The sequence below is a fragment of the Callionymus lyra genome, chromosome 10, assembly GCF_982586985.1.
Source record: "Callionymus lyra chromosome 10, fCalLyr1.hap1.1, whole genome shotgun sequence".
In the NCBI taxonomy this organism is placed as follows: Eukaryota; Metazoa; Chordata; class Actinopteri; order Syngnathiformes; family Callionymidae; genus Callionymus; species Callionymus lyra.
Window position 1 is genome coordinate 27,890,707 of NC_141827.1, and position 20,854 is coordinate 27,911,560.

At 39.5% G+C, this 20,854-nt stretch overlaps 1 protein-coding gene across 2 annotated transcripts; it reads left to right on the plus strand.

Annotated features, from left to right (window-relative positions):
- Nucleotides 1–175: 175 nt before the first annotated feature.
- On the plus strand, nt 176–19,785 carry gdf11 (growth differentiation factor 11). 2 transcript variants are annotated; one of them, XM_087801614.1, is made up of 3 exons: nt 176–2,422; nt 12,816–13,189; nt 15,928–19,785. In XM_087801614.1, the coding sequence occupies exons 1-3, from the start codon at nt 2,008–2,010 to the stop codon at nt 16,306–16,308; spliced, it is 1,170 nt and encodes a 389-aa protein (XP_087657740.1). In that variant the 5' UTR covers nt 176–2,007; the 3' UTR covers nt 16,309–19,785. The 2 variants fall into 2 exon arrangements, with proteins under 2 accessions (XP_087657740.1, XP_087657741.1); XM_087801615.1 differs by having other exon boundaries at nt 15,931–19,785.
- The last annotated feature ends 1,069 nt before the right edge of the window (nt 19,786–20,854 follow it).

The following is a 20,854-nucleotide window of genomic DNA, read 5'->3' on the forward strand; positions in this document are numbered from 1 at the left end:
ATCATGTGGAAGAAGGAAATCAATGCAAATATATGGATAACATACACATATACTGACTGTCTGTGTTAGCGTTATATTTAAATTAATTATATATTAATATATTTGTTTACTCTATGATTCCTAAAATAAATATAACTTGAGTATAACCTACAACAAAAAGGTATCTTTTATGACCAGGCTTTATGCAAGTATGAAGGTAAAGTTGTTTCTTTATTATTAAATTAAAAAATAAATAAATACGTGCTTTTTAAAATTAAAGTTATTTTTTATTGGAATGTTTAAATCACATTTTCTTTGATTGAATGATGAATACATCTATCTTCATAAGCTACCATATACTGTATGAATTGCATATAAAAATTCAAATATTTTCTATAATCCTTTTTTTGTGTGACCTTTCATCTTGGATTAGCTAGGTCTGTAAAATGGAACACTTGTAAAAGTAGCAGGTATATTAGTAGATGAGTAAACTGCAGTAAAAGTTGCTGTTGACTTATCCATATCTGCCTATCTATTATATCGGAGTATATTCAGTATTCATTGAAAACCAATGTTTACAATGGTATTTGTTGTTCATTGAGTTGTTTCTAAGCTACGTTTTATATGTTTTTTCCCTACTAACAAACAAAACAGTCGAATACAGATGCGTTGGAAAAATAAAACGCATTTAGTGCATCTGTCGTGATAAATGGACAAAACGAGAGATGCAGGTTCCTTCTTTCACCAACAGATGGTAGAATAGAGTCGAATATGACACTTGTCAATCGCCTTTAACTGACTTTTCACCAAATTAAGTGTTATTTTAGCGGTGGACCAAACCACAAGCCGCCAATTATTATTGTGTTTTTAAGTGAAATGATGTTTAAATGTGATGAACCTAGAGTTTAAAACAGCTTAGCTATTGGAGCTGGTCTGTTGTTACCTGATTTATAATTAAATCTTAGTTAAATCTTAAAAAAGCCCTTTGGAATTTTTCTCATTTCAGAATCAACATGGCTCTGTTATAAATTTAATTTAAACAAGTTGTCAAACAGTGACATGTTCTTCATGTGGATTCACAAATGGATTGTATTAAACTCAAGTCATTACTAAGCAATAGTTAGTGAGGTCATTATTAGGGTCAACAAAGAAAACACTTATAAATGTTGGCCTTAATATATCAATACATTTAGATTTCTTTGTACCCTTTTCCTTATTTGAAATGTGAATAGAAGTATAGAAAGAAAGTTGCATGGAATAATAACAACCCACAACATGTTAAAATATGTTGTTAAAAATAGTAACTCATTTTAAAAAATCCCAATAAATGTGGATTTCAAATGGAAACAACACCTAAAAACGTTTGACTGCAAAATAAACTTCTGTACCAGAATAAAAAGTGTTGAATTTGCCTTGAAACTGAAACTTTTGATCGTCGACATGAATGGACATCCATTCCAGACCCTTGTTTTGCGGGCTAAGATCTCAGCTGGTTAAGAAGTTTTTTTTTATTGAAGACATAAAAACAAGCTGCACGATATTGACGTCATCATCATGATAATCCCCCCCTAAAATGAAGCATATCTGTAGGAAACATTGCGAGAAGAGTTGCAGCCTTCTCCCTGCTCCCTGTCCCTCTTGACTTGGTGATAGACCTAAAAGCCTTTTGTTACAATCTTAGCCAATGGAGACGGATTACGACACCGGGCAGCGGAGATATATAACGAGCCCCTTTTTGACCGCACTTGCACATTTTTCAGTGACACTTCTGAACACACCGCACACCTCCGTGGACTAAACAACTGAGAGGACAACATCGAGCATCCACGTGAGCTTGCTATGCATCCATCAGATTGATCATTTAACTTGTATCGGGACACCTTGTACCACTTTGGAGCGCGCGCGCGTTTCCTCCCCTTAAAAAACCCAACTTGGACTGAGGGCATTGATGCTCGGCTGCATCCGAGACCAGGAGCGACGCCATAAAAAAGAGTAAACAAGCAAACAAAAGTTGTTTTTTTAATCGTGATGCCGAGGTACAACTTCTTGCTGTGCTTGATGGTGCTCATCTCTCTGGGACAGTCGGGGAGCGATGAGCCCAATCTGCTGCTGCCTCCCGCCAGCGAGACGCCCACGGATGCCGGACTGTCCCTGCTGGACGAGGACGCCGGTTCCCACGAGTGTTCCGCCTGCGTGTGGAGGGAGCAGAGCAAAGTGCTGCGGCTGGAGACCATCAAGTCCCAGATCCTGAGCAAGCTGCGCCTGAAGCAGGCGCCCAACATCAGCCGGGAGGTGGTCAACCAGCTGCTGCCCAAGGCGCCTCCGCTCCAGCAGCTCCTGGACCACCACGACTTCCAGGGCTACGCGTCGACCCAGGATGAGTTCATGGAGGAGGATGAGTACCACGCCACCACGGAGTCCGTCATCACGATGGCTTCTGAGCGTGAGTAAAATGTTGGAAAACACCCCCTAAATGTCTACTGATGTGCCACGCGCGTAATTGCGGACGCGGTGACCCCAAACTGGACACCGACCTAGCCTACTTTTTATGATTGATTTTTTTTTTGTTTGGGGTGGTGGGGGGGTTCTGGGAGCCTCCTCCGTGAAGCTGCCGGATCAGATGCTCAGCTGTGAGTCACGGCTGTCAGTAACGGGATCACGCATGAACCTGATAAATCAATAGCTGTGACAGCGTCAATATCGCCTCGTAAACACGGGTCAGAACAAAAGGCAGCGTTAGTGTCCAGCAGCTGACCAGCAGCATGTGAATGTCAAGTGCATTATTAATGGTGATGCAGCATTATTTTAGCCTTTTATTCTCGCCAAATTTCGCCACTCCTCGCCCTATATATTCACACAGGAGCACTTTTGTGAAATTACTGTTGAACCCTGGCAGCTGTGCCCTCTCGCTCTTTTATAGGAGCCTCTACCGGTGTCCCTGCTGTTCATCGCAGTGAGAAAAAGTGTGTCCAAAAAGCTGCCATTGTTCCCCTCAAGCAGCGGCCCCCCTCGGACGCACTTGCCTTTTAAATGCGAAGTTTATAGGCGCAGCTAGTTTTTTTTTTCCACCACGGGTACACAAAGACCGAGAATCACTTAGGGTCGAGGGGAGTGTGTGACCTTTTTCCTGCAGGATCGCGGGGTTCAACAACATTTACACACGTAATATATTCTGCAAAAGGCGGATAAAACACACATCACATAATGGGGATTTTTTTTTTTACACCCAACAACGATGAGTCGTATCTGCTCGTTCAACAACAATTGATGGCATCACCTGTCTATCTGTTTCCATGGTAACGCAAAGTTGGCATGTAAAGATGAACATTCGTGCAACTAACACATGAGACCCTTTAATGCAGTGGTGGGCGATTACATTTTCCTACGTGGTCACTTTTTTTGGTCATTGAGCTAAAATCATTGAAAATATATAAGTATAAAAATCAGAAAATAAAATCAAGCTAAATATGCTTTTTTAGAAAAAAAACCCCTTAAATTATTAATTATTGACTCAAAATAAACACTGAATGCCAAAAATGACATTACAGTTTATAAACGCATTTGTACAAATACAGAAGATTTCACTGTGGTATTAAATGGCAGCACATTGATCAATACATGTGCAACAGTTAACACAAACGTGTATTCCAATTGGAGGAAAATGAAAAATGCAACTTCAAATGAGTTCAAAATGACCTCTAGATTAACGACAGATTTGTTTTCTTCGTTATTCATCTTCTGTTTTCCTCATCTCCCTCTCTCTCTCTCTCTCCCCCTCTCTCTCCCTCTCTCTCTCTCTGTGTGTGTATGTGTGTCAGCTGCTCCTTATATCATCTGCTCTCCTCCTCCCTATATCCCCTCTTCTCCACCACCGGAGAAAGAGTTGAGAAAAACGAGTGCATCTTTCTCGCCTATGGCTCTTTTTTTGATCAAAAGTGCCTCCTTCGTTTCTCTAGATCTAGAAGGAGCACTTCAAACACGATTCCCTGCACACCTCGAACCCAATCACCCTTCACGGTGCTGAACACTGCCTTTGATGGGCCATGTGGGTTCACACAGTACATACTGAACTGGACCGGTGCCAGGCTTGCTTCTTAGTATTCACTCAAGGTGCGTGGGTGCCGCAGTGGGGGTTGAGAGGGTCCATGGTTCCCGGTGTCTAATTACGATGAAATATCAGGGAAAAGTACAAGCTATTTATACCGCGGTGCGGCACTTCATGTACAAGAGCGTCTCCCTCCATACAGTAACATGTGACTTCCACTGGAACACTGACAGATTTCTCCATCAAGCCTTACGTTTCCATGATAATCCCAAATCCTTCTTTCTAATAGAGGACCTGATGGGTGTCAGATTATTGATTATACAAATCAGGCAAGAAAGAGTTAGAAAGTCATCAACTTTGCTAACAAATGGATTGTATTAAACTGAAATATTTAACATTTTGTCAGGTCATTTAGTAATCGCTACAGCAAATTGACAGGGATGGTTATTAAAATAACAAGATTAAAATTAGCTATATCGAGCTAAATTGCTACTTGATGCTAACCACAATGTAACAAGCAAAATAATTTTTGATAAAAAATGTGAGGAAAAAAAAGAATCTGTACATTAGACAAAATGTCAGCAATAACAGGATACATTGTGAAAAAAAATCCAACTAAAACAGCGGACAAAAATTAAGTAAATACAACGATACATTAGCTAAAAGAAGCTAAGATGCTACTAAACTTTTATCACAAACAAACAATAAAAAGTAAGAAAATCGTAGAAAAAACGTGATAAATAACAGGATACAATAGCTTGATAAAGCTAAGATGCTACTTAACGTTAATCACAAACCAACAAGAAAAAGTAAGAAAATCGTAGAAGAAATGTCATAAAGAACAGGATACATTAGCTTAATAAAGCTAAGATGCTACTTGATGATAATCACAAACCAACAAGAAAAAGCAATACAATTGGAGGAGAAAAACAACATCAAATTGTAACAGCAGACAAAATAAATAAAGCTAAGACTCACAAAGAAATAAGCAAGTAAATCTAAGAGAAACAAAAATCAAATCGTAACAGTGGACAAAAGTTTGGTAAATAACAATATAAATGAGCTAGATTAAGCTAAAATGTTACTTGGTAATCACAAATGAACATTAAAAGGCAAATAAACCTAAGCACACTTTTTAAAATTGTAACAGCGGATAGATTTAGGTAAATACAAGATAGCTAAATGTAACTAGGATGCTACTTGATGGAAACCCCAAAACAAAAATAAAAAGCAAAGAAATCGGAGCGGAAATAAACATCAACTTGTAAAAGAAGATAAAAAAAATTGGTTAATAACAAGATACATTAACTAAATAAAGCTACAAAGCTACTTTTGTGATAGTCACAAAGAAAAAGCAAGAAAATCAGAGGCAATTTTAGACTCAGTAAGTAATTTCAAATGTAGTCTATTATTTTGACAATGCAATGAGCGATCTTGCTGTAACGATAATGTAGCTTAGCGTCTATAGAATAATTACACTAGATATCACCCATCATGCATGACTCAGCACTTTAAAATAGCCAGAAGAACTAGCTGCACATTATGTTTCAGACCGGTGTCACAAGGTCGAGCCTCCTTCACTGATGGATTGAAGACGTGGAAACTTTTCCCTCCACACACACCCCTGAACCGACTAACACGTGGTATACCTGGTTCACACACCGGGAGACAAGAAGATCTCGCGCACACACACCCACATCACACGCACACTCAAGAGAAAAGTCCTCCTGTTGACAAAAAGGGTCACAGAGTTCACAGCTATGTGATATATTGAAGAGGAGACTATTAGCCTCATCAGGTCTCTTTCTTTGGAAGCAAAGACGAACCGGTAGTAACTTAAACACTTATCCCCCACCACACACACACACACACACAAACACAGTGACATCCACAAACCACTCCCACACAAAAAACAAGTCTTTTATAGTGTTGACCCTATAAAAGGGTCATTTCCTGAAGGTGCAGGAACCATAAACATAAAGAGGGAGAGCGCTAAAAGGACAAGACAGCAGAAGCCGGACCGTCTTCAGCTCACTTAACATTTGCTGGAAGTTGATGACCAAGTGAGGTTTTTATAGATGGATTCATTCCACAGAGGTTTGGGTTTGACGATGGCACACGCTCACATCAGTGGCGGGGGGGAAATAAACTGATGAAGTTAGAAGACCTGTTTGCTTTGAGAGAAGTCGCGGCACGAGAAGGGCCCTGGGCGAGCTGTTGAAATAGCACAACGTACTGTCAACTTTATGGCTAAATAACATTCAAAGCCACCAAAGTCTATTAATACAGGGGCAGCATTTCCGCAGGACCCCAGGAATCTCACTCCCTCCACCCTCTTTTCTGCTATTCCCACGCTCGCATGCTCTGGTCCCTGCAGCCGTTCTCTTCCTTGGACATGTGGGAAGATGTTTTTTGGAGATGCACGTCATATCACAAATATAGCTCTGAAATTAACAAAGCACTGCTGTGGATCTTCTTATGAAACATCTTTGGAGGAGATCTTTTTTTTTCTTCTGAACGAGTTAGGTAGAGCTCGGGGATGCCGGAGCTCTGGAGGGAGGCACTTAGTCCGCAGGGAGCAACAAGCATCCCAGTCCTATCCTAAAGGGAGGGAAATCATGGAAGGGTTTTATAGGTACAATTTAAAAAGACCCGAAACAGATGTTATGTCTCACTAATAAAGGAAATAATGACTTCACAGCAGTAATTAAGCTCCGTGCAGGGACACCAGTGAGGACGAGGGAGGAGGAGAGGAAGATAAAATGGAGATCATTGAGGGGATTATTGTTGATGGATGTGCCCGGGCTTCTGTGTGGTCGTGTACGAGGAGTTCCAGACAAGTTTATGGAAGAGTCCATTAAATCTGACAGCCTTTGAGCGGAGGAATTGCTGCGTGGGCATTTTGTTAGACCCTGAGAGAGAGAGCCAGTGAATCAGCGAGCAGGACAATTACCGACAGATTAGCTTGTGATTGTCAACATAAAACTTTAATAAGATGCCTTTCTGCAGCAGCGTTCACCGCTGCTCATCGAATGAGAAAAAGATTTCTGCACACCGGGAGGCTTATTATGGAGGTTGTGAACTGTGTCATTAATTAGCCTTGAAATGGATTTTTATTGCTGTTCCACTCGGTGAGAATGGAGGGAGAATTTGTTGTTGAGAATAGTTGTTGTTGAGGTCGATGATGAGGCAAGCAAAATCAAAATCTAAACAATACAAATCATTAAAAACTAAAATCGAGACTGAAATATTAAGGCAATGCAATTCTACTGTTTACCACCTGTACTTGGCAGTAAATATAAGAATTACTGTGATATGTTTTGTTTTAAATATTGGATGTTTAAAAAATCTTTTTTACACAAACTTTCTTTCTTCAAGTTCTTTTTTGTTTGTTTTTAGAAGTTTCCCTATTGACATCCATAATCTCTGTTTCTGACATTATCATGTGTCACTTTATCAACGTGAACATGAATCTGTATTTACTTAAATGTACCCACTCACGTTTGTCACATATGCCTCAGTGGACGTTACATCGAGGTAAAAATAATTTCAGCAGGCTTCATTTATTTATCTTTCAACGTGGGGTACAACTAAAGATTAATTTGTTTAAACTATAACATGTCTTTAGATAACCCTATGGTGATTTAAGACTGACAAGAGTTGGATTTAACAGATGATATCTTGACCATGTGACCTTGAAAATAACCACTTCAGTTCTCATTCAACAATAGCTTCGACATCGCTATGACAGGAATTAATTCTTAAAGGAAACATATTTAATATATGTACAATAACAAGCATAAAACAAGCATAACTGCATCAGTAAAGTAACATGTATTTGGTAACTTAAGGTTCTGCAACAGTTATTGGAAAGGTAACCTTCCCTTTGTCTGGTTGTCTTGCTTCTCAGCCTCTAACTAAACACACAAAAAGTACTGAAGGTGCTGCTGCTGAAGTTCAGTGGCTTTTCTGAATCCAGAGGGAACCATCATACTTCATCACTTCTCACGCGTCAGATCTAACCTCAGAACAACTCTTGATAATGAAGTCTGAAAGTCGGGGAGAGCAGTGAGCTCCGATCCCTCTGCGTGTATGACTCAGCTGAGACTCGAGGGTTATGTTTTGTATCCCGACATGAATAGAAACTTAATGAATACATCCCTGCATGCTTCAGCCACGGTCCACTGTTCAGCTGTCCCTGGTTCAGTTAGGTCAAACTCAAGGCTGGCTCAAAATCAAACAAGATTAATGTTCAGTGTTGACCTATAAAGAAGCTGAGATAAGGAACTATCGTCGACGACGATTATTCAGAGACTAACAATGAGAGGAAAACCAATGCTTGAGAAAATAATTCTGAAGTATTTGTCGGAGGTCAACATAGAGATAATTAAGATGGATTGAGTTTTCAGAAATGAAAATACTTTGGAATGAAAACTTTACAAACGGACTCAAAATATTGATAACAAGTAATTTGTTTGGCCCAAAACCTCAATTGCCTAAAGATTATTTTAGTTAGACACCTGTAAATTAAGTGGAGAAAAGACATTAAAATAAAGTTGCAAGAAAACAATTCATAAAAGGGAATTAAGGCATATTGGTGTCTCGAAGTAAAGGAACTGTGGTGTCGTCCGTCAGTGTCTGCGGGAGGAACAGCTTTTTAGAGTCAGTTGAAGTGACTTCTTAAAAGGTGCCATTCTTTGCAAAGCGAATACTAATCTCCAAAGTTTTCCAGAAGTGTCGGATGGTTCGTCACACCTGTATTCTTCCCCCTTTATTTTTGTGTCCAACTGTTCTCATAGAAGAGGTAGTCTATGTGTGAATGCACACAAACACAAGCGCTGACACCCCAGCATGCTTCCTGCTGTCCAGCTGTCCACCTTATTGCACTTCACTGCACGCTCGCTCTTTTCTTCTTCTGCCGCGTCCAGCCGGAGACATCCGCAGTCACGGTGAGGTTTGTTAACATTTTACGTGAGCGCATCTCGTGTGTTTATGTGCACTTACATGTCTGACTGTGTACTTGTGCTCAATAGCTGAAATATGGAGCATTAGGAGGTGTCTTTTGTTGCTCCTGGGGGGCGACTGTGTTCAAGCCTAATAGGAGTCTTGTGCCTGCCGTTGTCCCAGGAGAGGGCTTCTGAATAAGGTGGCCTAACTTCACACTCCCCCCTCCATCCGCAGCTCGAGCCCAGCCTCCCCCACCACCCACTAGTGTCCCAGGGGACACTAGCGGGACAAAGAGGGAGTGGGGCTGGGGTGGGATGGGATGTTTGAGGGGGTGCACTGTGGCCCCTGTCTTATTAGAAGGGTCGTGAACGTGTCACGATGATTAATATGCCGAGGTGCGTGGGGATACCCTAGAGTCACATTTATTCAACATGAAGGCTCCCAAACACACACTCGCCACAAAATGGCACATTTGCATTTCCCATTAAGGAAAGAAAATATAGATATATATGCAAATGATACTTATATCTTGGTTTGTATTCTCCTGGACATTAACAATAGATGACCACGTCTCTCTCGGTCTGTTTTCGCTTCCCCTGGATGGCATATGTTTCGGCATATGCACACAACATGTGCCATGTTGGCTTTGAACAGTTTGAAAAAAAAAAAAGACGTGAACTTTAACATGGAAAGAAGTGTTGGAAGTTTGAATGCTTTTGGTTTATGGAGGGTAAAAGAAAAAGATGAAATATAACCAGGCCAGCAGGAGTTTTGCTCTGGGTCAGATGCAAGTATTACTCATTTCAAATCAAGTCAAATGATGTTTTAAAAATGTTCTTAGTTGTTTCCGTGACTCAATATAAAAAGTATAAATCAGTAAACTCTGGGCAAGGTCAGCGGTTCCTAAAAAATGATATCTTTTGCCATATTTTTCTTACGTCTTTGCACTTTTAGTCAATGCTGAGATGAGGATATTAAAGGCACACTCTGCCCGCTCACACATGTTGCCTATTTACTGTAGAACCACACCTTAATGTCCCTAATGTTCCACGGCCATCTGTTTTCAACTGTTTAACAGGCCCGTCTCTCACAGCATTTTCTGCATGTGCTTATTAAAAGCATTTTAAATGGCCTTTGCTCATATTAAAGGGGACAGATGGGAGAGCAAATATATTGTGTATGTCTCGGCTTACACGCACTTATAGAAAGCTGTGGGCTGACTTTGGAAGGCATGTACCCGGGGAGTCCAGCAGATGTTTGATACCTGCAGGCCTGCTGCATGTAGGCAGTAAAATTCATGTGCTGCGAATTTTGCAATTATACCAGAGGGAAATAAGCTGCTGCAATAACCAAGATGGCTGGAAACATGAGGGGAGAAGACGGACTACCTGGCCTTCTAAACTCACTGCTGGACACAAATCTGGCTTTTTTTTAAGCAGAGAGCGACGAGGCTCCACTTATCATTGACAATCCCCAGAAAGAGATCTTGATTGGTCCAGTAGGTGGTGCTCAATGCAAAAACAAAACTAAAAATCTTGCTGCATGATTCACATTAGAGCTTTTTTTAGTCATAATAGCTCTTTTGAATCTTGTGGGCGAGTTCAGGTGGTGGGATTACTTTTTTTTTTTCTCATTTACTGGCCAGCTTCCTCTTTTAATGCCTGGTGGAACCACTGCCAAGATGTGGGCTGTAATTGAGTTCTCATGTACCTCCTCCACTTACAGGATCTATAAAGGCGCAAATTGATTTCATCTATCAATGCAGTCATTGTTTGACGTGACATAGCTCATATGTTGTGCATGTGTGCTTTATAATTAGGGTCGTAGCTAAATCGCAGTGTGCGTGCCCGGCCTCTCCAGTGACGCCCTCTCAAAAAAAAAGCCCCTCTGGCCAGTTCAAACTTACAGTGACTTGTTTCTCGCCGTGGATGGTTTGCAGAGGACCTCTTCTTGCGCGTCCCTGATCTGTTACGTCTGAATACAACCGAAATTAGTAAACTCAAAGCAAACTGCAAAATCATTCGTTAGCGGTTGTGTGCCGATGAGCAAACACAACACCAACCACGTTAATTGCCGTGACCCCGGCAACCCACCCAGAGGAACATTGACATATTGTTTGTCTAGCGTGAGACATTTACACTCACTAATGAATCTCCCCTGAAATACAGGCTGAACGAGCAAGTCTGTCCCCGCTCTGGCCCGTATTCAATGGTGCTCGGAACTCTTCTAATGGACAGTGAATCTGTACCTCCTCGATTCATATCTTTCAATGCATGCCTCGTGGTTCAATGACAAGACTTGTTTAGAGTTAAAAAAACAACAACAAGAGCCCTGTGTCGTGACCTGGTCATCTGAGGCTCGGTCAACAACTCCCCGTCCAACATCTGACCAAAACAAAAACAAACCGGGCAGAATCAGCGTCCCACAGATTTCAAATGATTCTCTGTTGTGAAGAAAGACGTATTACCATTGCCATCGGGTCGACCTTGACCTTCAAACTCAATCTGGCTATTAGGGGCTGCACCCCTCACCCCCGCACCCAACACCCCTTAGATGTAAAGAGGCTGACGGTTTTGACCCCTGATCCCATTTCTTAACTAGACTGAGGTGCCAAATGACCTCTTGACCCAGGAAGCATTTGCAGGGTTGCCTGGGCAACATCAGATTGAGCAGTGATTGACAAGTCCAAACAGATTTGATCTTTTTTCTTTCTACACTTTTGTTCGTACGTGACTACATGATACATGGTAAAATGCCCCGTTTATTTTCCCCAAATCTAAACTGCGATCATTCAGATTAGGTCTGTGAAAACAGGCAGATTAAATATTCTATTGTATAGTGGCAGCACATTATTATTCCAGATAGATGCAGAATAAATTTCCCTTCATAAATGGACACTTTACATGGAAATGAATGTGTGAATGCAACGGACGGCTGTCATTATATCAGAGGGAGGTCTATGGAAATTAAGCTTTGACATGTGATGCAAATATATATAAACACCCGAGCGGATCATGACGGAATAATTTAGTCTATTTTAGGATGCACCTTGTGTTTCTTAATGTAATCCCTCAGCTAAACCTCAAATATTCCTTTCAAGACTTTTTGATTTTAATGTTGGAATAAAACCAGTTCATTATGACTGACCCTGGGGAATCTAAGGTGACCATCTGGCCAGTGGCCACCAATAAAGATTCTGGTTTTAAAATGTAAATATATAAGCTTTATGTCATCACAAACACAACCTGTCAAAAACGAAGACACATGACTAGCGTCACAAACAGACAGCCACAATTGAACAGATCATTTATATATTCAATTCAGAGGATAGCTGATTTATGTAGATACTAGTATAGAGATTTATATGAGAGTCACTTTAGCAGCTATATAAATAAGATGAGTTGAATAAAAATGATTTATATCAGAATTAATTATCAATGTATATTGTAACACATTTTGTAAGAGCACAAATTTTGACACTGTACAGTGATTTAAAAAATGAAAAGAAAACCCTGTTTTTATACTAGTAGTAGCTCCAGTATATCATGTGACTAAAAGACAGAAAAGAAAACATGCAAAGGCCAAAAGCACAGTTGTTGTCAGGACAATATCATAGCTTTTGATTCAATTACGAAAATGCTTAGATATGTTAAATTCAGCTCTTGCTATCATCATATTTGTTTAAACAGACGGAGACGAAAAAGATTGTGTTCCATGGAGTGTCAAGTGTCCAGCAGGTGTTGGACATGTTCGTCTAATAGATGAGGAGTTGGGATTTAATTATTTGTGTCTTTAAGTTTGTCATCAAATCACGTCGTAACTTTGACTATCGTTCCCTTCTCAGCGGAGTCACTGGTTCAGGTGAACGGGAAACCCAGCTGCTGCTTTTTCAAGTTCAGCCCAAAACTGATGTTCACCAAGGTGCTGAAGGCCCAGCTGTGGGTTTACCTGCGACCGCTCCAGCAGACGTCCACCGTCTACCTGCAGATCCTCAGACTCAAGCCCGTCACGGAACAAGGCAGCCGGCACATCCGCATCCGCTCCCTGAAGATCGAGCTCAACTCCAGAGTGGGACACTGGCAGAGCATCGACTTCAAGCATGTGTTGCAGAACTGGTTCAAGCAGCCACACACCAACTGGGGCATCGACATCAACGCCTTTGACGAGAGCGGCAACGACCTGGCGGTTACCTCGCTGCGACCCGGGGAGGAGGGACTGGTAAGGACCCTCTGACCTATCTATGGGATTTGGGAGGGATCGTCTTCACACAAGTGGAAATGCATATTTACATCAAAACCTCTACTTGATTTGTAAGACAAAAACAAAACCTGTTAAACGTACAGTAATTTCAAAAACAAAATCCAATAGTAGAGTTGAAAATGAAGTGACAATCAAACAATATTTTTTATTAAATTCAGCTTGGTCACACAGCTTTAGAGAACATCTGCCCCCCTTTGAAGATTCTTAAAGAACAATGAACTTGGTTTATGCTCTTTAGGAATTGCTATACGTATTTATATAATCTGACTTGCTGACCTGCTTATTAACCAAGAAAGTAAACAAGTATACGATGCATGTACTGCATTGATTATCCAAGGGATTGTACTATCTTGTCCTGTGAGCTCAACTTAAAAATAATTCCAAACAAATACTTCAGACGAAAATGTTGCTGATTAAGATATTGCCCTTCCTCAGAAAACCCCCAAATCTCTTCATATTCTGAAATGTAGACTATAAACTGTAATCTAAAATTTTACTCACAACAGCTAAAAAATTGCTTTGAGAGTAGTTGTGTCAACATTAGCATTTGTTCTAGAAAAGTATTAATCTTGACTCATGTCTGACAGATAATTAAAATTGGCTACAAACTTTTGGTGCAAAGTTAATAGGCAGGTCACTGCACACTCAGCTGCCAATCCAGCAGTTCGTTGACACAACGGTTGCATTTATGTGTTCAAAGAATGGTTCAGATAGATGAAATAAACTCTCTATTCCAACTCAGAGAAGATACAACCAGAATTTGAGTGTCATTGCATTCATACTTCTGCTGAAGCTACAGCAACTACATGCTCATTTTTCTTAACTAGTTCTGCAGGTTCAGGATGAAACACCGGCTCCGTTGTCAATGTCTAAATAGCTGAACCCCAAATTCTTTAAAGCATTAGATCCCTTTTGATCAAAACAATAATTTATTATTGGAAATTGACACAAACTCATTCATAATACTGAGCGGCAGTTTGTTTCTGAAACCAGAATCAAACTCCAGATTTTTACAGAGATTATCTCGTTGTTTCAGTGCAGCACGTAGTGACAACCTTAGATCTCCTTTTATCATGACTCTAAATAACAGGATCAAAAGAACGCCATATGCTATAGTTTAGAGCGTAATTTTCTTCGTGAGCATGTGTCATGTTGTACTGTTGTTGAACTACAGCGCCACATAAAGGCCCGGCGTGTCTACTACATCATCACTGGCTTTGCCTGAAAGCTTTAAACAGCTTCACAGCAGACAAAAAGATTGAATAGGAAAACATTTCTTGTGTGGACCAGGCAATTTTACATAACATTCTTGTTTCTAAAATACACTAATATTAAGTGGTCAGCTCTTGACAACAGATACCAAAGGTCAACTCTGAGGTCTAAGCCAATAAATCAAGACCCCCCTGCGCACACAGCAGTGTGCTTTGTTTTTCTTTAACAAAAAAAAAGAAGGGATCAAAAACACAAGCAAGTTGTGGGAAATGAAGCAAAAACACGGAATCTCACTGATCAGAGCAAATACAAATCCGACATTTAACTCGTCCAGCTTTGCAGAAAGAGCATGAGATCCAGCTTTATCTTATTAACTTGATTTGGTAAAAGGTCAAGTTTATGGTTGTGTTCAGATCTTCTCAGACATATGGGCAAAATACAGAAGGGTCCAAAGTCCAGTCCGGAGGCTTTTTTGGTCATCGGTCAGATTTCATCTGTTCATCAAGTATTTTATTCATGTAAACGTTTACCCTAAGAGATGCACAACTTCTAAAACTTTCATGAAATTTGACACAGTCTTGTGACTCAAATTAAAATTTGACATAATTCTTCAAATATATTCTGACCTGTGGATACATATCACGATAGAGGGATAGCGATACAAAATATTGAAATATATTGCGATACTCGATACTAAGAAAAATAATATATTTGTAGTATTGCATGAGTACTTGATTCTGGTGTTGCAGAATTTACAGACCACATGACTCTTGACGAATCGTAATTTCTTTCTTTCGTTTTAATAACAAGATATATATACAAACATCAGCTTTTAAGACCGTATCCTCTCATCCTCAGTCATCATCAAACTCCCAGGATTCATTGTTTCTTTTAGCTGCGGAGAATGTGGTTGACTACTGCCATCTAGCGGCCAATGTAATTGCATGTTAATTGTAAATAAAACAGAATTATTTTTATTTTATACACACTTCATTGAAATATATAAGAGTTATTATTAAAAACATTAAATAGATTTGAAAGGGAAGAAAACATACTAGTTTATCGATATTTTCTCACAACCCTAACAATGAGTTTATCACTTATGTGTTGGTCAACGTCAAAGAAATGCACACTCAATGTTCAGAACATTATGTTACCGTCCCCATTTTATAACCCATATTTTAAATAGAAAAAACTATCTCATACATGTCACACATTTTTACCACCTCCATTCACGTTCACAGATTAACAGTTATTTTCCTCTCCGACCCAAATTATTTTTAAACTGCTTCTTAACGGCGTGTCATTTTTAAGATCTTCTTGTCGCACACTAACAAGCAACACAGATTGCTGGTAGGAATTATTTTTTTCCTGGTGACATTTAAATTGTTCTGCTTTTATTGTTTAATCCATGTGCCTCTGATTTGTCTCTTATAACCACCTCTTTCTCTCCTTCCTGCCCCTTCCCCCCCCCCTGTTTCCAGCAGCCGTTCTTGGAGGTGAAGGTTTTAGAGACGACCAAACGTTCTCGACGAAATCTGGGCCTCGACTGTGACGAGCACTCCACCGAGTCCCGCTGCTGTCGCTACCCTCTCACTGTGGATTTCGAGGCGTTTGGCTGGGACTGGATCATTGCTCCCAAACGCTATAAAGCCAACTACTGTTCTGGCCAGTGCGAGTACATGTTCATGCAGAAATATCCACACACCCATCTAGTGCAGCACGCCAACCCCCGAGGCTCCGCAGGGCCCTGCTGTACTCCTACCAAGATGTCCCCCATTAATATGCTCTACTTTAATGACAAACAGCAGATCATTCACGGCAAGATCCCGGGAATGGTGGTGGACAGATGTGGATGCTCCTAAACTACAGAGACACTTGTGCACAGCCTACATTGAACCACCCAGAATCCTTATGGAGCTCTCCCTTGGCACCAGATCCTTCTTCTTGGCACCAGATTTCACTCCACTCAGCCACAAATAAATGGGACTAGCTTTGCATTTTACTGTAAAAAAAAAAAAAGTAATTATAAAAAAAGTACAGAGCAATGGAGATTCAGTCCATTGTGTATGATTTTAAGAGGCTGAAAGATGGAAGAGCTACAGAAATGATTGTCTTATACAGTATGTGTATTAGTTTTGTGTTTTTGTTTTGAGAATTGTGTGGCATCTTTGTGATAGTCCAGAATAGTGGATTCAGATGCCAGGAGACAGAAACAGTGATACGATTGAAAGACAATTTGAGGTTCTTTATTTTTCACAAATGTCTACGAATCAGAATTCCTGGTCAGATAGATTTTGTTTTCATTACCAACAAGATAATAATGATCAGCAACAATTGGTAGTTCTGCCAAGAGATGTGCTCAAGAGACAATAACATCCTGGTGGTTCCCAAAACCAAACAAACCCTTCAAATGTCTAACATCCTAGTGTGACATTCTTGGGGATCTGAGCAACAGTTTCATGGTCACTTTGATCTTTTCTCTTCGAGGAAAACGGCTTTGTCCACTACTAGTTTCTGACAGCGTTTTCTGAGAGTACCAAATTCCTTAAATTGATGCAACATTTCCTGAAGATTGTTACATGATAAAAAGTGTGAGAGGTTTGGAATTTTAAATGTAACATTTATATTAAGCTGTGTTTACATCATCAAGGTAGATGACTGAATATTCAACCCTCAGGACAACACTTGGGTTTAGGACCACTTTACCACTTATTGACACTTGTTTGGTAAACTTAACCCACATTCAGGTCCTTTAGCTCTGATTTTAAGACTGAGATGAAGGAGATTGAGATCAGAACTGGAGCTGTAAGAAGTTACTTCACACCCAAAATGATGATAGTTCACAATGGGGTAGTAGACAGGCTGGTGAAGTTCATTTGAGATGAGGCGAGGGCACAGTAATATGAGGTAGCGGTCATAAAAGACGTGTGTATATTCAACAAATATAAGTCAGTGTTTTTACCTGAGTTTGAAAAAGGTAGTATGGATTGAAAGTATGGATTGAAACATCTCACTCCTGTTTCCAGATAACAGTTAGAAAAAATAACTGACACAGGTTCATACAAGGGTCAAAGGTATTATATATATCGAGCCAAGATAAAATGATTTAACAATAAAAGTTGTAGTCTTACCATTTGTTAAAAAAAAGCATCTTGGCTTGTTACATACCTGTGACCCCAGTGTGACCATATGATGTATTAGTTACATGTCACTTCTTCTGGGAACAAAATAGTTAATTTGATTTTTAGTTAAAGTTATACTAAATGATTACTTGGGCACAGTTGTTTTTCTTATCCAGGTACAAACACAGACCCGGTGTTTTTGCACACCATACTCAGTTCATTTGCTCCATGGAGTTATGGGGATCAGTTAAGGTTACCTGGATTGGAAGTGGTTGTCAGCTGTTCAGCAGTTTCTAGGCACTATCATCCTGATGAATGGGTTTGTGATTCATGTCATCCCCATCTCCATCGTTGTCCTAGGGTGGCATTCACTATTAAAGTTACACGTTTTTAAGAGTCAAAGTGGCACTTTGAGTCAGGCTAATGAAATTGGTCAAGAAGTGAAGTGGAGGCCTGTTAGAGTCACTGCTTTATAGTGTTGAACGCGATTGTTTGTGAGCTGCTCAAGCAAAAAGATTGTGTTCCAATTCTTAAACAATATTTTGCTGCGCTGATGCAATGTTGGGGAAATGTTGTATGAACTCCTGCCCTTCTCTAGTCTATTTGAGCCCTCTTTCCTCCAGGTTTGTGTCTAGAATCTCCCCATTTACACCTTTGATGAATGTGGTCATTTTATCTTATGGAAGTTGTCCAGAAGATCACACCCCTACTCTCTAATCTTCAATAATCCAACAGAACTGGGGTTTATAAAATGAAGAGAATAGTTTTCAAGGTGAGGTTAGATTAGAGCTTGTCAAATAGATCAAGATAAATCAGAGTACACCGTCATGCAGTCATGAATTATCGTTAGTGCTTGAAGAGTAGATCAGTACACTTGAAGTCTGTCTTTGTCTCCTGGATGTCCAAACAAAGATTTCTATTTGTTGTAAACGAAAGCACTATGCTGTTGGAAAAAGAGCCTTCTGACATTTTATATAAATGATATATGTATATATTAAAAGGGATACAAAAACCTTTTCGGGGGCACTCTACCTTCCAACAATAAATTTTGCACTATGAGATGTTGAGACCCTGTACAGAATAGTCGAAAAAAAAAGAAACTATTGGAGACTTTGGTGATTAACCATACGCGTATACTACACCATTTGTCACATCTTTGATACCATCCCGCTTTCCTGGCTTTTGTCTGAAGCGGGGGCCTGTCCATACACTCGCACATTTTTTAGGCCCATCCAGAACCTAAAAGTACTGTCTGTATCGGTGGCCTAAAAGGCCTCTTTTCCCACCTTGGATGATAAATCAAGTGTTTATTAAGTGTCTGGATTAATGAACAGAGAATGCTTTAACTGGAAACGGTCTGGCCAACAACTTTATTATGTTAGTTTTAGAAAGACCTTTTCCTTTTTTTCTTTTTTTTGATTTAACTTAAACGATATTTCAAGCGTGTTTCATAGACATGTTTTGCCTTTGTATGTAATTTAAAGAAAAGAGGAGTATCCAGGGATTTTAGCCAAAGTAGAGGGGGACATGTGTGCTGTAACTCTTGTCATTATTGCAGGAATATGCTAGAACATTTCAAAGGATGATAAAAAGCTGCTAAGATGCAGTGGTTGGAAATTCTTCAACTGGTCATTTGTCTATTTATTAATATTAACTATCAATGCATATTAAGTCTGTCTACCTCACGTTAGCCTTCTAAAAACTAGCTTTTTCAAAGAAACATCACCGATTAATCTGTGCAAACATTGAATCCAAGAGATCCCTGACCCCAAAAAGTTGTAGCTAAAACCACAGGGTCCCCATGCTCTCAGGTTCAGATTGACTTATTGGAGAAAGAGCAACGGTAGCAGCTCTGCTGAAGACGTCCATAGAAACGCCCACGACTATGGCCTGTGAAGCTGTTGAAAAGTGGAAGTGTAGTGTAGGTTTACTACTGTGAGTGAAAGTCTTTTCATATAATTATAAGAGAGAGAGAAAGTCTCTATGTAAATAACGACCCAAATGTTTCATTTATAATGTTTTGGACAGGTTCACCGCTTCTTTTCATCCACATTCCTCTGTTGTTGGTGTAGTTCAGAGACACACAAAAAAAGAAATCACTCAACTTTGTAGTTAAATGGTTGTGCATATATGAATAACAGTTCAAATGTTATTTTGCCTTTTGTTGTTTGTTTACTGTCATTTTTCTTTTGTACAATAAATCATCTATTTAGCTTACACTGCTTGTTTATTTATTGAACAAGTCAAGGGCATGTAAATATGGGGCAAAAGTAAAACTCTGCATTGACTAGTGGCAAAAATTAAATATGATTGTGAGTCAAAAGGTTCACATAGAGCAAGCAAATAATTTAGAGGATGAAAGAAAAACTATTGGAAGTTATAAAGTATATTTTAATTCCAAAGTCATTCATTTTAAAAAAGAAGGCTAAAGGTAGTGAGCTTAATAACACGCATCCAAAATTACTTTTCTTTTAAGGTAAGTAAGTAAGTAAGTAATTTAGATTTATATATTTCCCAGACTAGGGTCACAAAGCGCTTAAACAATCAAAAACAATAAAATATAAAATATATACTTAAAAGGTCAAGATAATGCAAGATAAGATAAGATAAGATAAGATAAGGTACAGCTGCTCCTACTCCTACGCATTAAGATAAACAAGCTGAGATGACCCAGGGAATTTTTTACACATAATGTTTCCAGACATGTCCAACTGGGAGGATACCTCGGGGCGGACCCAGGACACATTGAACAGACAATGTCTCAAGGATAGCTAGAGCAGGGGTCGGCAACCCGCATGTGTAAGTATTGGTATAAATGTGGTTATTTAATTTAAATGTTTGGTAGTGTTTTTGCAGTTATGCATTAAAAAAGTGCAGCTTTTTGCTGTGACTTTAAAAGACTTAACTTTGCGTGGAACTGTCGCTGAGGCTCGCTCTCAAATACACTCCCCCTCCCTCACCTGTCTCAGTACAGTAATGCACACAATATAAACCGTTTGTACAAAAATATAATTTTAATTTGATCAGAAATGTAAAAAATTATTATGGTATCTAGTCTGTCTTAAATCAGGGAATAAATCGAACCGTTTTAAATTAAATATGTCAACATCACAGCAAGGCATTTTACAGTGTAATTGTAGTTACTTTGTAGTTTGTAGTACTAGAATAAAACAGATATTTCTTATCAGGAAAATCCACCTTGCCGCTCACTTTTGGGTCCTGAGCAAGCTGTCAAATGGAGTAGTTGACAATTTTTAGTGCCTGAGATTTAACATATTATAGATGT

What these genes read in the sequence shown, in the direction of transcription:
- gdf11 (XM_087801614.1), top strand. Translation starts at nt 2,008, where the DNA reads ATGCCGAGGTACAACTTCTTGCTGTGCTTGATGGTGCTCATCTCTCTG. An exon ending in CATCACGATGGCTTCTGAGC is followed by an intron (nt 2,423 to 12,815) that starts GTGAGTAAAATG and finishes TTCCCTTCTCAG; the next exon opens with CGGAGTCACTGGTTCAGGTG. An exon ending in GACCCGGGGAGGAGGGACTG is followed by an intron (nt 13,190 to 15,927) that starts GTAAGGACCCTC and finishes CCCTGTTTCCAG; the next exon opens with CAGCCGTTCTTGGAGGTGAA.